Source organism: Nothobranchius furzeri, chromosome 15 (assembly GCF_043380555.1).
Source record: "Nothobranchius furzeri strain GRZ-AD chromosome 15, NfurGRZ-RIMD1, whole genome shotgun sequence".
In the NCBI taxonomy this organism is placed as follows: domain Eukaryota; kingdom Metazoa; phylum Chordata; class Actinopteri; order Cyprinodontiformes; family Nothobranchiidae; genus Nothobranchius; species Nothobranchius furzeri.
In genome coordinates this window covers 29,292,705-29,310,037 of record NC_091755.1, presented here as the reverse complement: position 1 = coordinate 29,310,037, position 17,333 = coordinate 29,292,705, and the positions used below count along the sequence as shown (strand labels likewise).

At 40.2% G+C, this 17,333-nt stretch overlaps 2 protein-coding genes across 13 annotated transcripts in view; both read right to left on the bottom strand.

Moving 5' to 3' along the window:
• Nucleotides 1–11,860, bottom strand: part of kif1b (kinesin family member 1B) — a 52,922-nt gene extending 41,062 nt beyond the window's left edge. For all 10 annotated transcript variants that reach the window (XM_015967643.3, XM_015967655.3, XM_015967644.3 and 7 more), the window contains exons 1-2: nucleotides 11,629–11,860; nucleotides 10,430–10,583 (exon numbers count right to left, since the gene is read on the bottom strand). In XM_015967643.3, the coding sequence (XP_015823129.3) occupies nucleotides 10,430–10,535 (106 nt within the window). In that variant the 5' untranslated portion in view covers nucleotides 10,536–10,583; nucleotides 11,629–11,860. The remainder of the gene's footprint in view (nucleotides 1–10,429; nucleotides 10,584–11,628) is intronic.
• Nucleotides 11,861–13,375: 1,515 nt separating this feature from the next.
• The window catches only part of ube4b (ubiquitination factor E4B, UFD2 homolog (S. cerevisiae)), a 14,570-nt gene continuing 10,612 nt past the window's right edge, over nucleotides 13,376–17,333 (bottom strand). For all 3 annotated transcript variants that reach the window (XM_015967659.3, XM_070544650.1, XM_015967660.3), the window contains 8 exons: nucleotides 16,935–17,170; nucleotides 16,384–16,510; nucleotides 16,152–16,296; nucleotides 15,700–15,834; nucleotides 15,391–15,582; nucleotides 14,849–15,023; nucleotides 13,840–13,986; nucleotides 13,376–13,655 (listed from right to left, as the gene is read on the bottom strand). In XM_015967659.3, the coding sequence (XP_015823145.3) occupies nucleotides 13,591–13,655; nucleotides 13,840–13,986; nucleotides 14,849–15,023; nucleotides 15,391–15,582; nucleotides 15,700–15,834; nucleotides 16,152–16,296; nucleotides 16,384–16,510; nucleotides 16,935–17,170 (1,222 nt within the window). In that variant the 3' untranslated portion in view covers nucleotides 13,376–13,590. The remainder of the gene's footprint in view (nucleotides 13,656–13,839; nucleotides 13,987–14,848; nucleotides 15,024–15,390; nucleotides 15,583–15,699; nucleotides 15,835–16,151; nucleotides 16,297–16,383; nucleotides 16,511–16,934; nucleotides 17,171–17,333) is intronic.

Here is a 17,333-nt window from a genome sequence, read left to right as displayed (position 1 = left end):
ACCCGCACAGAGCTATTATGACATGATAGATTACAGAAATCATAAATATTCTGACAGCTTGTAAATTGAATTCCTTGTGGTGCCATTTGAATGCCTCTCCCTGCTTTCAGTGGTAAGTGTCAAAGAAAACAAAGTCTGTTTTCTTTTTGTCATTTCACAAGTCAGGCCTCAAAAGGTCAAAGATCTTTTCCAACACATCCTGAACATCATAGAGACTCACGTGCTAGCGGTTCAGATGGACTCATTTATATTTCCTGCAGAAATCAGTTTTAAGCAAAAGAAGTTTATGCTGTTAGGATTTATATTTTAGACATCAATTTTGAAATTGATAACCGGTTAAAGATGTCTCCATCAGCCTTTTTTCCATAACTCAAAAGCCAAAACCTTTTCCTATAAATGTTCCCTACATCCTCCGACTTCCTTTAGGTTTGTGTAGAAAGAGGTGCTTGATCCAGACGTGTGATCACGACTGAGACTTCAGACTGAATGAACCGTGCATGCAGATCATCATATGATCCAGGCTGGACAGCTGGATGGGAACAACAGTGTAAACCAGACTGAACAAACCAGGGGAAATACACAGCCCCCCCCCCACCCCCCCTGCATTCATAGACCACAACAGGCACCCATTTACCAGAGCAGTGACCTGGATTTCCACCACCAGCTCCACTCAGAAACTAAAGTCTCACTTTAAATGCTTTTATATAATCATGACATCATGAAGACAGAGTTGAGATTTGTTTTTGTTTGATTTAAAACTTGAACAGCTGGAGTGTGAGCATGCACTTGTTTACATTAAACCTGATATCTATCTGAGCTGCACATTATTCATATCCATTTTTGAAGAACATCTCTGATCAGGGGTCAGCTCTTCATGCTTATTAACATTTTAAATATTTACTAAGCTGCCAACATCTCAACTTTATCCTCATGAAAAATAGAACATCGTGCCTACCAACAAGCTGCTCGTGCCATGACTGCAAAATTCTCCAGTTTGCTTTTGAAAGCAGCCCTGAAGACATGTGGGAGGAAATCAAACAATGCAGTCTGGAGAGAGAGGGCAGTGTCGGCGGGGGCCGACAACTTCAAGCTCCTGAATGTGGGAAAGTCCAGCCATTTAACCCGACCTAAGTAGCAAACCAAGAACAAGGTAGAGAAACCGAAGCAAAAGTATGATAACAAGAAAACAAACATGCCATTATGTACTTTTCTAGCCCCCTGCTTTCATTATCACGTCAGTGATGAATGGATGTGGGCTGCTGTGAGCACAACTCGAAGAGACAAGTGAAAAATCTGCTGGTTGTATGGAGAATGGCGTTGTGGGAAAAGGCAAAGGGAACCGGGCCCGTGTTAGTGCATAAACCCACATCCAGCCAGACACACTTGTAGCGTAATCAAACTGATGATTTTATTTGTTATGACCAGGAAGATGTAATATTCTATATAAATATAAAATATTAACCTGCTAGGTCTTTATTTTATATTATAAGAATATTCTAGGATTTAATTCAGAAGATCTAGGTTTTTTGCTTTTTCAGTGATCAACCACACTTCGTGTTACTTCAAGAAAGTCAGGTTTATAAAAGTAAGAATTTATTTAGCAAACAATTAAAAACATGACTAATTAACTAAGCATTTACTGTGAGTGGATGTAACTAAACGTGAGGAAGGAACCTATGTGTGGATGCGATGTCAGTCAGAGCTTCCTTATCAAAGAAAGCCGAGTTCTGGTGAAAAGAATTTGGTTTGCTCTAAGCTATAAAGTTATTATCGTCAGAAGAACGTCAGACGCAATCTGTCATGTCTACTTCACCCGTTTTGGAGAGAAACTCTTGGTGGATCCGAAAGTCGCAGGGGTCGGCTGACCTCTGGCACCAGAGGGCTGTAGAATACCGTGGTACCGACTCTTCAGTCCAGAGATGTCTCGGGTCACAACAGCTGGATGGAACCGAGCGTCTGGCGGACTCTTAAGGAGTCTAAAAATATCAGCTTTGTTTCTGCAGGAACTGTTTGCTCATCAGCTTTGCAGGTGCAAAAAGGTTTTGATGACGTGTCAAAATCTTTGATGGTTAAACAGGTTTACTACAGGTGGCCGGTCTGAGCAATTCTCTAGAACTGTCGAATCACTCAGCATGATCCAGTTTTAAGGTTTTGATGTTATGATTTGCACAGCCAATCAGAGGCTGACAAGTTTGAGATATGTTACCAAGACAACTCAGAAAAACACCTTCATACAGGATGTTCTGACTGGTTTAATACTATGTGTTGGAGTTTAACTTAACCTTACTTGTTATTGTGTGAGTGCAGGTGTGAGGACCTTGTCGTCAAAACACGTTGAACACGTGGCAGGTTCTTGTAGACAAACATAACATAACATCCATTCAGTGAGCACAGATTAATGAAGCATTTCATTATACTATAATTATTATAAGTAGTAATAAACAAATGTTTATTTAATGATTATCTAGATTATAAGTCATGGAAGAAGTTCATATTGGTTTAGTACATCATTCTTGAATTTAGCAATTGACTCGAGCTGGAGTTGTTCCCTCTGTGGAGGCAGACAGATGGGACCTTGGGAAAGAAAGTTATTGTTTATCTTTCAGACTTGTCTTGTCTGTGAGTCCCAGCTGGTATGAAGGCAGGCTCATTTAAAGGGAACACATGCAGTGTTGTGCCTTCTTTCTGACCAGATGTTGAATAGATGTTGAAAGGTCAGACTGAACCTAAACTGACCATTGCTGGACGTTACACACTTATGTCCACGTCAGGATAAAGTGAGCTGATGCTGGATAATATCAAGCAAAATGCTGCTCCTCTCTAAGTGTATATGTAGCACGGAGTGTGTTTACCATCGACTGTCACGCAATACCCTCAGAGAGACGAGTCCAAACATACCGCCAGAGTCATAAGGGTCTACCTCCAGAGATATGAACAAAGGGTGCTGTAAGTGATGATATCCCTTTAGACCTCTGACTCTCAGTCATTCTGAAACTAGGAAAAATAACCAGACGTCACCTAAAAATACACATACAGTACCCTCGTGTTCTGCTAATGATGGTCTTTGATTTTTTTGAGGAGATTTACGTTACACATCAGCAGATGCATCTTTGCCTTCTTCTCCTTCAGTCGAGCTCACATGCATAAACATGTTCTCATCATTCTGAGCTGGGTGACTGGATGCGATGTTGCCTCACGCTACGTTACACGTGAACGGTGCTTGTGAGCAACTTCCACCATCTCTGCTGCCGAGGATGCTTTTAATTCCCCTCCCCCTCTAGAGTTGGCTCCTCTGATATCTCACATTTGCTACAGAAGACTCGACTGAGCTCATTCACAAGCTGCAATGAGAGACTAAAGGGATGATGTGTTCAAAAGAAAGCAGCTGTCATACATGACATGTACCCACGTAGATGTATGAGTTCTCCCGAAAAGATTGAAAAGAACTGACCACAGATGTTTTAGGACACTTAAATGTAGGTTAAGATGACAAACCAGATGATTTATAGTTTAATAGTAGCGAGGCTGCAGTGATGCGGGCGATGTACCAGTCAGTCGTGGTGAAGAGAGAGCTGAGTCAGAAGGAGAAGCTCTCAATTTAACGGTCGATCTAAACTTCTACCCTGACCTAAGGCCACGAGCGTTCGGTAGTGGCCGAAAGAACGAGTTCACAGATACAAGTGGGTGAAATGGGTTTTTGCCGCAGGGTGGCTGGGCTTAGAGATAGGGTGAGAAGCTTGGTCATCCGGGAGGGGCTCAGAGTAGATCCGCTGCTCCTCCACATCAAGAGGGGCCAGTTGAGGTGGCTTGGGCATCTGGTTAGGAAGCCTCCTGGATGACTCCCTGGTGAGGTTTTCAGGGCACGTCCAACCAGGAAGAGACCTAAAGGAAGACCCAGGACACGCTGGAGAGACCAAGTCTTTCAGCTGGCCAGGGAACGCCTTAGAATTCCCCTGGAGGAGCTGACCCAAGTGGTTGGGGAGAGGGAAGACTGGGCTTCTCTGCTTAGCCTACTGCCCCCGCAACCTGACCCAGGAAATGTGGCCAAAAATGGATGGATGGATGGATGGATGGTAGCGAGGCTCTACATTTAATTAAAAATGGGTTAAATATGTAAAAGCATCTGAAGAAGATGCTGTGAAACAGTACACACCAAATCTAATATTTGTGATAAAGTTAACAGAAACAGACAAACAGATACCACAAGTTGTACAAACTGATAAATTATTCTGAAACATTTTGTTTTTTTCTGAGCTCTGTAGTACGTGTCCAGCTATGTTGTGGTTTCTTATTATTCCAAACACTCATTATTAAAAAGTAGTTTAGTGCAGACAAATGTTGCTGCTGTGGCTCTGAGGAAATTCAAATAATAATAATAATATTGATTTATTGTTTTGCGTCGCAACATTTCTCTAAATGCTGAACAGTTTTGTGGAGAGTACAAAGATCACTCACAAAACTACACTTAATAATATCCAGAAGGTAAGAGAAGACATCATGATATAGTATTTTAATCATCCTTGGCTAATTCAAATGCAGACTGTGACAAGAGGGCCAACACACACACACACACACACACTGCCGACAAGAACACTCCCAGTTCCTAATGAAAAACTGCAAATCAGCTGCATTAATGAATAATAAAAGCCTAGAATGACACTAAGTTCAACAGACCTACATGGAGAAAATAATTTTACACCAAACACTGCAGCAAACCACAGCTAATTTTACATTTTAAAAAGAAAATAAGTCCATAAAGAGATTTACTGATTACCTGCAATATTTAAAAGCAACTGAGAAGAAATCTGATAAAAATGTGTATGCAAAAGAAAGTCCGTCTATTTTATATCCGAATTAATAATTATCAAGATTCTAGAATGTGGTAAATTAGAAGGAACAAACAGGTAAAAGAAAAAGAAAAAAGCATGAGTGCACTGTGCACACTTCTACAAAATAAAGTGAATGTTCACGGAGACTAGAGCAACACATTAATTGAAAATAGTATCCAATTGAGTCAGAAGTGCAATTAAGGCTTCAGACTTTCATTAAATATTTAAAATGTGTTGATTCCCTGTGATCTTAAACCCGGATTCTGTCTTTGCAGGAGAACCAAAACAACCAGCGTCTCCCGAGTTAATAACACTCACCAAAGCAAATTTCCCAGACAGTTACAATAAACTGTCACTTTCTATTACAGAGTCGCCACAGGAAGGTTTACTCAGAAGTGGGTGAGCATCAGACAACGTGCTTTTATGTTTGTTGCCACTTGACCGTCTCGTGCACCAGAAAAGCCGATGACAGACTGTATCTGCTGGTCCTCCTTCCTTCTTAGGAGGTCAGACTCGGTTAGCTGAGAAGTGAATGATAAAAATTTAAAAAAATAAATAACAATCTGAGCAGGAGGGGATGAGAGGTGTGGCATCTTAAGGAAGGTGTCTGTACACCCACATGGGTCAGAGGGATTATGGGACAAGGGCGTGGTGACCTGAAGCAAGCCGGTGGATTATTGGCCCTAAGTGGGTCAATCGTCCCAGACTGCACAAGGTTCAGCAGAGGGATGGTCATCTCTCACACAAATGTCTCCCCAAATATCTCACTAGTGCTCTCTTCAATAACCATAATTCACTGACATGAGAAGAGCTCATTGTTATTTCTGCTCTGGTAATGGCCTTCGCTCATGTGAAACCAGCACTGACGCTGAGCTTATCCCTCCCTGTGGGGGTTTTCTAATGTCACCGTGCACTTAGCTTTTATTGAGAGGACACTTGGTGGAATTACATCTGAAAGGTGAAGGTTTAACTGATGTGTTGACCTTCTGTTTGCACCATTCATCTGTCTTTTGGTTTACTCATCATAAAAAGTGTAATTCTGGTAGACAAACAGGACATTATATTAGGGATGCACCGATCAGGTTTTTTGCTGCCGATCACCGATACCGATATCAAAGAATGCTGATCACCGATACCGATCACTGATACCGATCACGTGGATTGGCCAGAAATTTTCTACAACATCATAATGAGTGCTACAAACTACATAATCTGGGAATAAAGGAAATGTAACCTAATCTAAAATGGTCTGGCTGATCGGTCTGCTTTGATCTATTTTGAAAACTCCGATCAAAACCGATAGGGGCGCTATCGGCCGATTGGGATCAAATGCCGATTCATTGGTGCATCCCTACATTATATACACAATCCAGAACACCGACCACAGCTAGAAATAATCAGGTTTTGCACTTAACATCACATTTATGAATCTCTGCTCACTGGCTTAAGGGAATCAACACACAAGTTACATAAGAAAAAGCCCCAAAACAACATCTCAGCCCAAATATGGGCTTATTTAACATTTGAAACATCAAGTTGAATCAACGCAGCTGACTATTGCAATGCTCCTTTCTAATTACATTAGGTTTGGTATGTTTAAGAGCCTCTGCTGAATGAGGCCTTTGCTTCTTTCCAGGCTGCCTGCAGAGGCCATGCACACTGGGTAATCAATTTGCAGCTTCTCTGCCTGCGCCCAATCCTCGACAAGCCTCTGTGCATTGTTGAAAGGCGCGATGGTGAGGGGGAGATGGCATATCCTGCTCTTTCTCCAAAGCTCCACCATTCTCTGAGCCGTTTATACATGCACATAGACGGACACATGTCCTTGGGTAAACCACAACAGGAAGGAACGTCTTGGCCTTCTTTCGTGTGTCTGCCAACACCTACAAGCTGACCAAGCAACTTAATGAAGCATACCATTTCTTCTAGACAGAGTTCAGTTCTATTTAAATCCTAAAACCACTTAAACAGAACAAGTATGACTTCTTTATGAAATGCAGATCTATTGGTTGATAAGAACTATCCAACTACAACTGTATGTCTCAACGATGCATTTGGAAAATTAGAGGTGACAACGCCAACATTGCCAACCAAACAAATGGTATTTTTCCCAAAAAATTAAAGTTTACAAGTTGATCAATACATAAGTGCTTTCATTTCAGGGATAAATAAGATCAGTAACACTAGGAGAGTATTTATGTCATTTCCTATACTCATTCATTAAGTCTATTGGTTTTCCTCCTTTCCATCTTGATTGCTTAATTTTACATTTGTGTATTTTATGGTTCTAATTGCAGTGTTTGGTTTTTATTCTGCTCTTTTTAATTGAACTTCTATGTGATTATTTAGCTTGTTTGTTTTTGAATGTGCAGCACTTTGGTCAGCTCTATTGATGTGTTCAATGTGCTAAAAGTGCTCAACACATAAAATGGTATGGGGTGGTATGGTATGGTATTCCTTCCCAAAAAAGAAAGCAAGGGTAAGCCATAAAAGAGGCTGTCCTTTTACATCTTCAGTCTCACTTGCAAAATGCAAAAGTTAAATTAAATGTCGAGCAATCCTTGAAGGTTTGCTAACCAGACACCACTTTTAATACCAGTTTGAAACTAAGATCATCTTGAGAAGTTATCAAAGGTATAGCAAAGATACTCTTCTTCCGGGTGGATCATCTGAACCACTGGTCCGCTTAACTGTCAATCATTCTAGTGAACCATTCACGCAAGGCCATCGTCGTACGTTGTTAGGTAGTTTTCACTTCCTGCGCATGTGCAAAGCGAAGGTTGGGCTTCCCACAGACGGCTCTGTCGCCGGTGTTTTGCTCGACAGAACATTTCGATATGGCAATATATCGCAATATTTTTTCCTGCTATATTACATCAATATTTAAAAGCCATGTATCAATTTTTTGGGAATAATTTACATGTAAACATTTTTTTCTTTTCTTTTGGAGCTATTCAAACGCAGACCGCTAGTTGGCAGCATTGTGCAATGGGTTTTGTTTCAACCATTGAAATGTAAATCCCTCTATTATGGTTCTGATACCTCATGTTAAACATGTTATGTGTATCAGTTTGGACTGTTTATTGAAATTTTCTACAATAATTTCAGTCTAATAAAATTGCTATTATCGTCTGGCTGAATGTATCACAATATATTGTGATACATTGTATTGTCTCCCTGTATCGTGATACACATCGTATCGCCAGAATTTCACCAATACACGTCCCTACTAATTGCTATTGGTTGTGGTGTCTAAGATTAGGAGTGAGTCTAAAAATTAAATCAGCTGTAAATGTATGTAAGGATTTGTCAGATATTTTCCTAACAGAGACAAAAACATGGTTGCTCACCTAACAGCAATGGTCAAGGTTACATGATGTTCTACAGTCTCCAACACATTGGCTGACTGTTACATCAGTTCAGCATCTAAATCTAACCCAAGAAAAGAAGCTGATGAAGATGTGCTTTCCAGTAACTATAATCCCAAGATAACCCATGCAACTGTTGGGTCCAAATGCAACCATGGCTATAAAATAATAATAATAATAATAATGTTTGGATTTATATAGCACTTTTCAAGACAAGACCCAAAGCACTTTCTACTATTTATGCACTCTCACATTCACACACTGATGTTCTATAGAGAACAATAAAAGAAGCAAACTAGGAAAAAATGAATCATTGTCCAGCTGGCCCACTTTATGAATATTCCTTTATGTCATTTGAGCTTGCTCATTTTTTTTTCCTCTGACAGTCATTAACAGCTCGTTTATCATGTGATCATAGGATTTTTCCTTCAGTGGAAACAATCTGTAAGGTTTCCCCCATCTCCTCTCTTCTGATCATACATTCTCTTTTCCATTTGGATTTTTCTCACACTCCTACCACTAGTTTAGTTCAAACTTAAGGACAATCCTATAAAGAACTATATATGCTGATCTTGTAAGTTTATCTGATTTTGCATAAGTTTTGGCAGCTTTACATGTCAGATAATTAAAGGGTAACTGAGTTCAGTAAATATGATGATGGAATAAATGAGTAAGCATTTACAGAGCAGACAGGATTTCCTCAATGCACGTCAAATAATGTCAACCGTGAGTCCTCCTCCACGTCTGACCCACCAGGTGCTGTTAAACCTCTCGCCATTCTAATAAGACAGCATTCTCAGCATACCATCTGCAATGAAGTCCTGATGAAGGCAGAGTATGGCAGCTTGCCAGCCTCCCTTTCTGTTCAGCAATCTGCCTGTGTAATGGGAGGTAGAGTAGGCTGTGCAGCAGCCTTACACACTCGCTGGTTAACACCCCCACTCTCAAAAAAAAAAAAAGAAAAAACACTGCATATGCCACTGCAGTTCTGCCACAAACCACAAGTCACCCGTAAGCTCCTTGGGGTGACATTGGCATAATGAAAACCCAAGGATATGGAGTGAAAGTAGTGGGGATTTAACACAAAGCTTCTCTTTGGTGGAGTGTGAGAGATAAAAAACAAGTGAGCCATATCTAGGAGGGACACTTGATCTCAGAGAAGATTCACATAGGTTTTAGACTAATGAGGCTGGTAAGACTGACAGACAAGAGACTTGAAGAAAGTCAGAGAGCCTGCTGAAGGAACAGATCTCCTCTGTCACAAGCTGTCTTGTTACTGGATCATTAAATGCTTCTGCTAATGTCAGGGAGGCTGTGTTCATCTGCTGGCTGGAATGGGACAGACAGCACAATCACGAGTAAAGAAGCAGATAACTGTGATGACTCATAGTCACAAGTAAACAAGTTGAATCACATGACTACAAAATATATTAGAATATATTCTTCACCTGTTTAGCTATTAACACAGTTAAGCTAAACACCTTTACATATTAAACCATTCATCGTTGTGCACAGTCCTTTAAATAAAAACCTTTTATATCGCTGCAAATCAAAACCAATTATTATGTTTACTTTGTTTCTGTGTTTTTGTTTGTTCATTACCTTTAAAGAACTATTAAGTAATGATGCAACTCTGATTTCACACATCCTGCACACACAGCAGCCTAAAAGCAAAATAAAAGCTTTGGCATCTATTCAACAACCCTAGCACAGCGACATAAGAAACTAATTAGTATAGCTGCAGAGAAAAGGGTTTAGCAAGTAAATGAATAACTTTCCATTATAAAATTTTATTTTGCTTTTTAACAAGCGCTACACAAAATGTTTGTGTAAACGCAAAGGTAATTTTGCCATAAAATACACAGAGAGCCACATATCCATGACAAAATGCTGAATAAGGCTAGATGAATGTGGGGGCATTTACAGGTTAGACTGTGTGATGACCCCTAAGTCACCAAACGAGTCTTTCACACACAAACTCCTCATGCATGCAGGGCCCTTCAGAGGAGGGGGAATTTCACCCTGGGGGCCTTTATTGTCCTTCGGGCTGTTTGTCCCCAACTGTCCACTATTCGCTTCTTTTTGCAAAGACCCACGAAGGGGAGACCAGGTGGGCTGATGTATGGTACACCAAACTTTCTTTAGCAGACTGAACATCAATTCAAGATTGTGTGTGTGTGTGCGTGCGTGTGTGTTCATTCTGCATGTCAGAGGGTTGCACGCCAGACTTACTTGTAGTGTTGCCCTGCATCTGAATGATACATTTGGACTCTTTGCCTATTTCTCTGGAGTTGAAGGGCCGAACTCGCACGGCGACTTTCACGGACGCCCCAGACATGTTTGCTTTTCAGGATCGTCTCCCTGTGAGATTTTTTGTATATCGCCCCTAAAGGACACAGGAAACACAGAAGATGCCCGATTTGATATATAGAATATCCATCTTTGTGTTTTCTTTCGGAATGCAAAAAACAAAAAAAGTCAAACAGTCAAGATGCCATCCAGACATAATAATAAACAACAAATATGGCCAACCTACACCACTGAAGCCTTTGATGAATGCAAACTGCTTTTTATCAAACCTTTAACGGGTAAATAAAGTAAAACTGCACTTTATTCTGCAAACCAGATGGCTAAATAATAACCATCTCCACCGTTATTGTTATTGTGTTTAATAATGTTAACTACATTAAAATCTCTTGTGTTTGTTGGGGATTTAAGCTTTAGCTCCTGGCGACAAGAGTGACTACATAACCTAAATATCTATGTTTTTTTCCTCTACATTCATACAGTCAGCCATACTCGCTGAAGCATACGCCCATGATGAAATTCTATCTTCCCTTTTGGTGTGGGCTACAGTAGGACAGCGAGCCAGGCCCGTCTGCTACATCTAACTTCCTCATCCTGTGCATAAAAACAGCTCATATGTCTGATTCGGATCATTCAAATAGCCGATGTTAAGAAGAGCACTAATCCTGCCCTTCTGGGTGTTGTGGAACAGGCCAGCAATGAGTTGCATGCCTGAGATTGCTGCACAAAATTAACACATTGTTCACATTTACACCGAACGGAAAAGGAGAAAGACTGATTATTAAATTCCAATAGGAGTTTTGAATTGATTTTCATTGGATGATTTTACGACGTGAAGGCTCGTGACAGTTGGTTCAGTACTGGCGCGAGACAGAAGCAACCATAAGTGTTAAAATGCATCTATCATTAGAAAATATATATAAATATATTAATGCTCATAAACTAGCAAGACCAAATGTTTTACAAATACACGTAAATATTAAGCTATCGGAACCATTGCGGCGTAAATAATTAGGTCGGACAAGAACGTCAGCTACACACAGCTGTTCAACAGCAAATATGAGTCATTACCAATAGTTATTGTATTAAATATATGTGTATTTTTTATATCTTTTTATACTCACGCTTGAAGACTCTCACTGATACGGGACCACCCCGGACAGTCAGTGGCGTGAACTAAACGTTAGCTTGCGGGCGACAAGATGTGTTTTTAATCAGATTCTGCACGAACGTAAACAGCCACAAACTCCATTTCCGTGAAAAACACCCATCATAGCGGCATCCTCCACCGAAGAGACGTATAAACGGAAACGGCGACTCCTAAACTAGCTTTTTTCCAGCAGAGACAGTCAGTGGACGCCTTTCTGCACCAGAGCGAAAATGGAAATCGATGGATCGCCTTGATTTACTGAAGAGATTACGTCAACGCTCACTCAGCGTGCTGATTGACAGGCGGACAGACCAATGAAAGAAGAGATGTGATAAACTGACACATTGACTACCCAATGGGGAGCTTCTACGTCAGGAGCTGAAGTGAGTAGGTGGAGTTTATTTTCGTTCTTTCGGTCGTGACGCCACACTGCAGGATTTCTGCCCACCGCTCCCCGCACCGCTGTCACCGCAACACGAGGGTCACCGCAAACAGCGTCCCCTAGCGAGAAATTGACATAAAGTAGGGGATAGTGGTTTTATATCAGATGGGTGTTGTACAAAACTCAAATCAAATGCTGAGAGGGTTTTTACATGGTTGAAGACAAATTATAACAAAGTGATGTAAAAAAAAACATCTTTAAATTATATCACAGCAACAAGAAGACGCAAAAAACAGCCCAGACAACACAAAAAATTATAACATGAGTTAACATGTGCATGATAAATAAAATATTAGATACACAATGCCAGATTTACTTTTTCAACGTTTTATAAATCAACCATTACAAAATGTGTTTGACACCAATCTTCAGCAACACGTTTAATGGTTTCACTTTTTTTATTGTGAGCAACATTTTAAACATTTGGATTTCAGGATACACCTCTATTCTCTCTAACAAGACACTCTGCACGTGAGAAATTAACTTTTAAGGAGTCTAATTATTTATGAGGTCCTTCACTCATGTTTTTAATACATTTGCAGTGGTCTACAGAAGCTTTGTGGCTTGTCAACATGTTGATTGGCATATTGCAGTCTGGCTTTTTTATGGTTGGTTTTCAACAATCTTCCTTTGTTGCCTCCCAACAGATGATGCAATCTGACACCGATGTTCCTTGAAGTTCACCGTGGATCTCTTTAGAAGTTTTTCTGGGTTTTTTGTTACAATTTAGATTACCCATCTCTCTGTCATCAGTTTTCCTGCAGCATGAGAACACAACTGTTGTGTCTGCCTATGGTTATTCTACCCCAAGTTCAATCTCGTAGGTAATATAACTTCAAAGCCCTGGTTTCCAAAAGAAGCATGTTATTTTCTGCACAGATAATGAATGGCACCAGGACCACGCTGAGTAAAATGATATACAAATAAACATAACGTGTTGTCGATGGTGTTTCTGGGTTTTATTTTGTGTTCTTACCAACTTTCATATAAAATGATAACTAATTTGAGGTCAGTAAAATTATAAAACGCTTATCTGAACACAGTTTACTCTATCCACAGCTCATTTCCTGTAAGTACATTTACTTTTGAAATGAGATGAGGTTATAAAATAGATTCTTAATAGTTGCAGCTATCTAAGCAAAACAAAACCTGTAAAGATATAAGATTAACAGACCTACCTGCTAATCCTGCTGGCAACATTGTAAAATTTCAATGCATGAACCAAACATTGAGTAAATCTTCTTTTGATGTGCATACAGAAACTCGAGGGAGAGAGAGAAAACTTAAAAGTCTTAACTTTATTATGTTTTGCGTTTAGAACCATGACAATGGTTGGAGACAAAAAAGGGTAAATGCAAATAAAAACCCAATCAGATCTCCTTTAATTCCCCCAATTCCAAAGCTGTTCTCGTTGATAGCAGTGATACTGAACTCAGGCGATTTGGACAGATCCCTTCATGATGATAAGCGGGACAGACGCCAGCGACATGGTCCTCAGATCGGCCGTCCACCCTGCTTATCTCTCATCCAGGCGTGGATTCTCTCCTTCAGTTCAGGTACTGAAACAAAATGACACTGTGAGAAGCAGCTGAAGAACAAACAAGCTAGCAGGAAGTGAATTAATTTGAAAGCACCCGCCTAAAAATTTTATTAAAAAATTTTGCTGTTCTTTGACAGAAATGAATGATTGCTCCATAAGGTCCTTACTTTTCATGTGCTGAGAATAAATCATGATGGTGTTACCTGGCTCCAGCATGCTCTCTGTGAGCGGCTGCCTGTTGAAGGGGTCAGTGGGGGAGTTGAGCAGGTGGCGCAATATAATGGATCTGTCCATAATGTTCCCCGAAGGCAGCATGACAGGGTCAGTCATCAGTGTGTCCATCAAAGGGTCTGTAGTAACACATGATTTTGGACTGGATTAGAACAGAAACACAGCAGATTAAAAACAAATAATCCAGAAATGTCAGCATGAATTCATCCCCGGGAATGGAGCTGGGAAAGGGGTCATCTGTTCTATGACAGCAATGTTAGCGCAGCTATAAAAACACACAAACAAAAACTCCAATAAAAACTTGTGAGGAGGACTTCATCAAGTGTGTGTGCACTATATATTGAAATGTCACAAGGTTGTTAAAGTGGAACTTGTACGTCACAAAAATAAAACGTGCTGTGTGATATTGTAACCACACCGACAGCTGATCCTCCAGCCTCCTGTACGGCACACTCCCTTCAACTGCGGTGGGCTGGCAGGCCCATGTGAAAATCAAAGGTGGTATGCAGACCGCATTCTCTTCCTGGATTAGATTAAGTCTGTGGTTACAGGATCGCCCTGCTCTAAGCTCTCTGTATGATCTGTATGAGCTGCGAAACCTGCTGCAAATGTCTGGAATCCACCGACGATCCTGTCTGTCAGTGACTGACCTGGGGTGACACTGAGGTACCCACTTTAGTAAAACACTAGATTAGTTTAGTTTACCTTTCATTTCTCTCATCTTATTTATAAATGATCAGTTTGATTTAAAATGATCCGTTTTTGAAGTATAGACCACAGTTAGTGTTATACAGATTTTTGTTCATTTACTGGTATTGCATAGCTCTTGAATCAGACTTGGTGACTTTTTATGAGCAAAAAAGTTGGTATTTAAACCTGGGCTGTTTTCATTCTGTAGGAGAGAGAGAGAGAGGATGCCGTGCTTTTGCAAACTTAAAGTGTTAGAACACACCAAAAAATCCTCCAAGCAAACAAACGAACCTTTGAACTCATCAGGTGCGTCGCTGTAGTCCATTTCAGACTGGGAGTTCTTAGCGACTATTTCTTCCACCTTCTCTGATAGCAGCTTGAATTTCTCAATGGCAATAGAGGACTTAATACCAGCCTTCTTCATCTTAGAGATCACCTCCTCAAAAAGTTCACGGCTGTATGATCGCTGAAAAAAGAAAGAAATAATAATTTGGGGTGAGTCCTCAGTATTTTATTTTTAACATAAAACCACTAATATGAAGATAAAAACCTGTAAAAGAGGTTGATGAATCAATGCAGCACTGCTTCTTTATACATTTGTTATTAAATGTAAATCTAAAACTTTGTTTTATTAATACAAATTATTAAACCAATTCACAAAAATGTTATTTAACCATTGGTGGAAAAGCCTAAAACTGAATTAAGGTGTTAGTCACCAATTTACTGTAGATAGAAATCCTAAAAGTGTGGATTTGTTGAATATGATCAGTTAAGAGCTGAGTGTTTGTGTTTTTTAGGTGAAACATTTCCTCCTCTCTGCTCTCAGTGCAAACCTGATCATCTGCAATCGCTTTTGCAAAGCGGGCACAGTCTAGCTGAAGGTAGATGTCAGTCAGCTGGTCCAGGAGCTTCTTTGGCTCAAAGCCGTACTTCTCCGGGTTCTCCACTTTCAGGTCCCGACACTTAGGCCCACAGAGCTGCTGCAGGTTAAAGTTCAGCATGGCAGCTAAACGAGGCCCCAGCTCCTGCGTGGAATGGTTTAGAACATGGTTTATTTTAGACTTTATACTGTTAACCCCCCAGAGCTCCTTGACTACATACGATGAACATGAGAGACGCTTTGGGGGGACAGTGACACTCACAGGCCTGAGGAAAGGCTTCTGAACTTGTTTGGTGAGAATGTGAAACATTTCCACCGTTTCTGTAGCGAGGGCCAGATAGGAACGAGAAACTCGCTCATCCTGAGTCAGCTGGGACTGTCGGCTCTGCTGCTGCTCCTGGATGTTAAAATACAACAAAAAGTTAATAATAAAAGCTGTTTCAGTCTATAACTCTTAGTTTTTTTTTTCTTTAATGTTTCACACACCAGTTCAACAAATGCGGAAAAATTAATTGAAGAATGTCTGAGTTAAAAAAGGCCTTTCTGTCTATAATTATTATATTTATCAATTAGTTAATTATAAAATAATGAAAGTTGTTTTAAAGGCGTTTTTCTGCAGATTTTATGACAAACCACAGATTGTGTCAGTCTTTTATTAAAAGATTTGCATTGTTGCCATTTCTGCCTGAACGTAAATAAAACCAGAACACAGACCCTGGGCAGCTGCTCCCAGTGCTCCTTGTTCTTCATCTCTTCTTGAACTTCGTGAATACGCTTCAGGGACTCGAGGCTCTCATCTAGCAGGAAGGTGGTGTCATTGATCAGCATGTTGATGTAGCGCACAAACTGCTTGCCAGAGCTAGAGGGGAGTAAGCACAGAAAAACAAATCAGTAAGTCACAGAGACAAATCTCACCCTATGCATTTTTTGTCAGCAGTAAACTCACTTGAACTCCTCCGTGAAGGTGCCATGATGGGCAATATTCTGCCAAAGACTCTTGAAGATCGTACTGATATGGTACCGTATGGTGAACTTGTCATAGAACTCACTGGTGGCACCGGTGTGCTCCACATCTACACAAAACAGAAGGAGAATAGTTTAAAGATGCCATTAGAGTCAGAAACATGTATAAGAAGAGAAATAATTGGTTTACTGCAGAGTACCGTCTGCACTCAAGGCAAATTTATGCAAGTATAAGATGTAAACAACTTGAGATGAAAAGTTACAAAAAATAAGACATGAGTCACTCCAGCTGGAGTTATTTAACCATAAAATAAACAACAGTCCATCATTACTGCAAATAAAACATCTTCAGACTGGTAGTAATGGAGCTGAAGGGTCCATATTTATCATCATTTCATGACGAATTAGAAATCTGAGTGACTAAGTAAAAACACCTGTATTTACTCCACCATCAGTAACTGATGCTGCGATCACTTCAGTAACTGTAACAAAAAATAATCCCGTCTCTGGATCCATCTAAATATAAGAAGTCACCTGTATAAAACTTCATGAGAGCAGGGACCAGATGTTTGATGGACAACGGGTGGTTCTCCATCATTTCAGAGAATCTCTGAGTACGAGGTTGTACAGCAGGGTTGGTGACAAACAACACCTCCACCAACTTGGCGATAAGGTAGGGGTTCCTGATGTAGTTCTCACTGCAGATGAACACCACCAAGAAGGTGACAACATCCTGGACACACGGCTCATATAAAACCTGTGGAGAGTACCTGGAGTAAAGATAAAAAAATATATATATTAGCCGACTTATTACAGCTGGAGTACATTTTGTATAAATCACCTTTACTGTAAGCTTTGTACAAAAGAAACATTACATTCAGATGATTTATAAGGATGTTTCTTCCACATCTTGTCCCATCGGTTTTTAATACT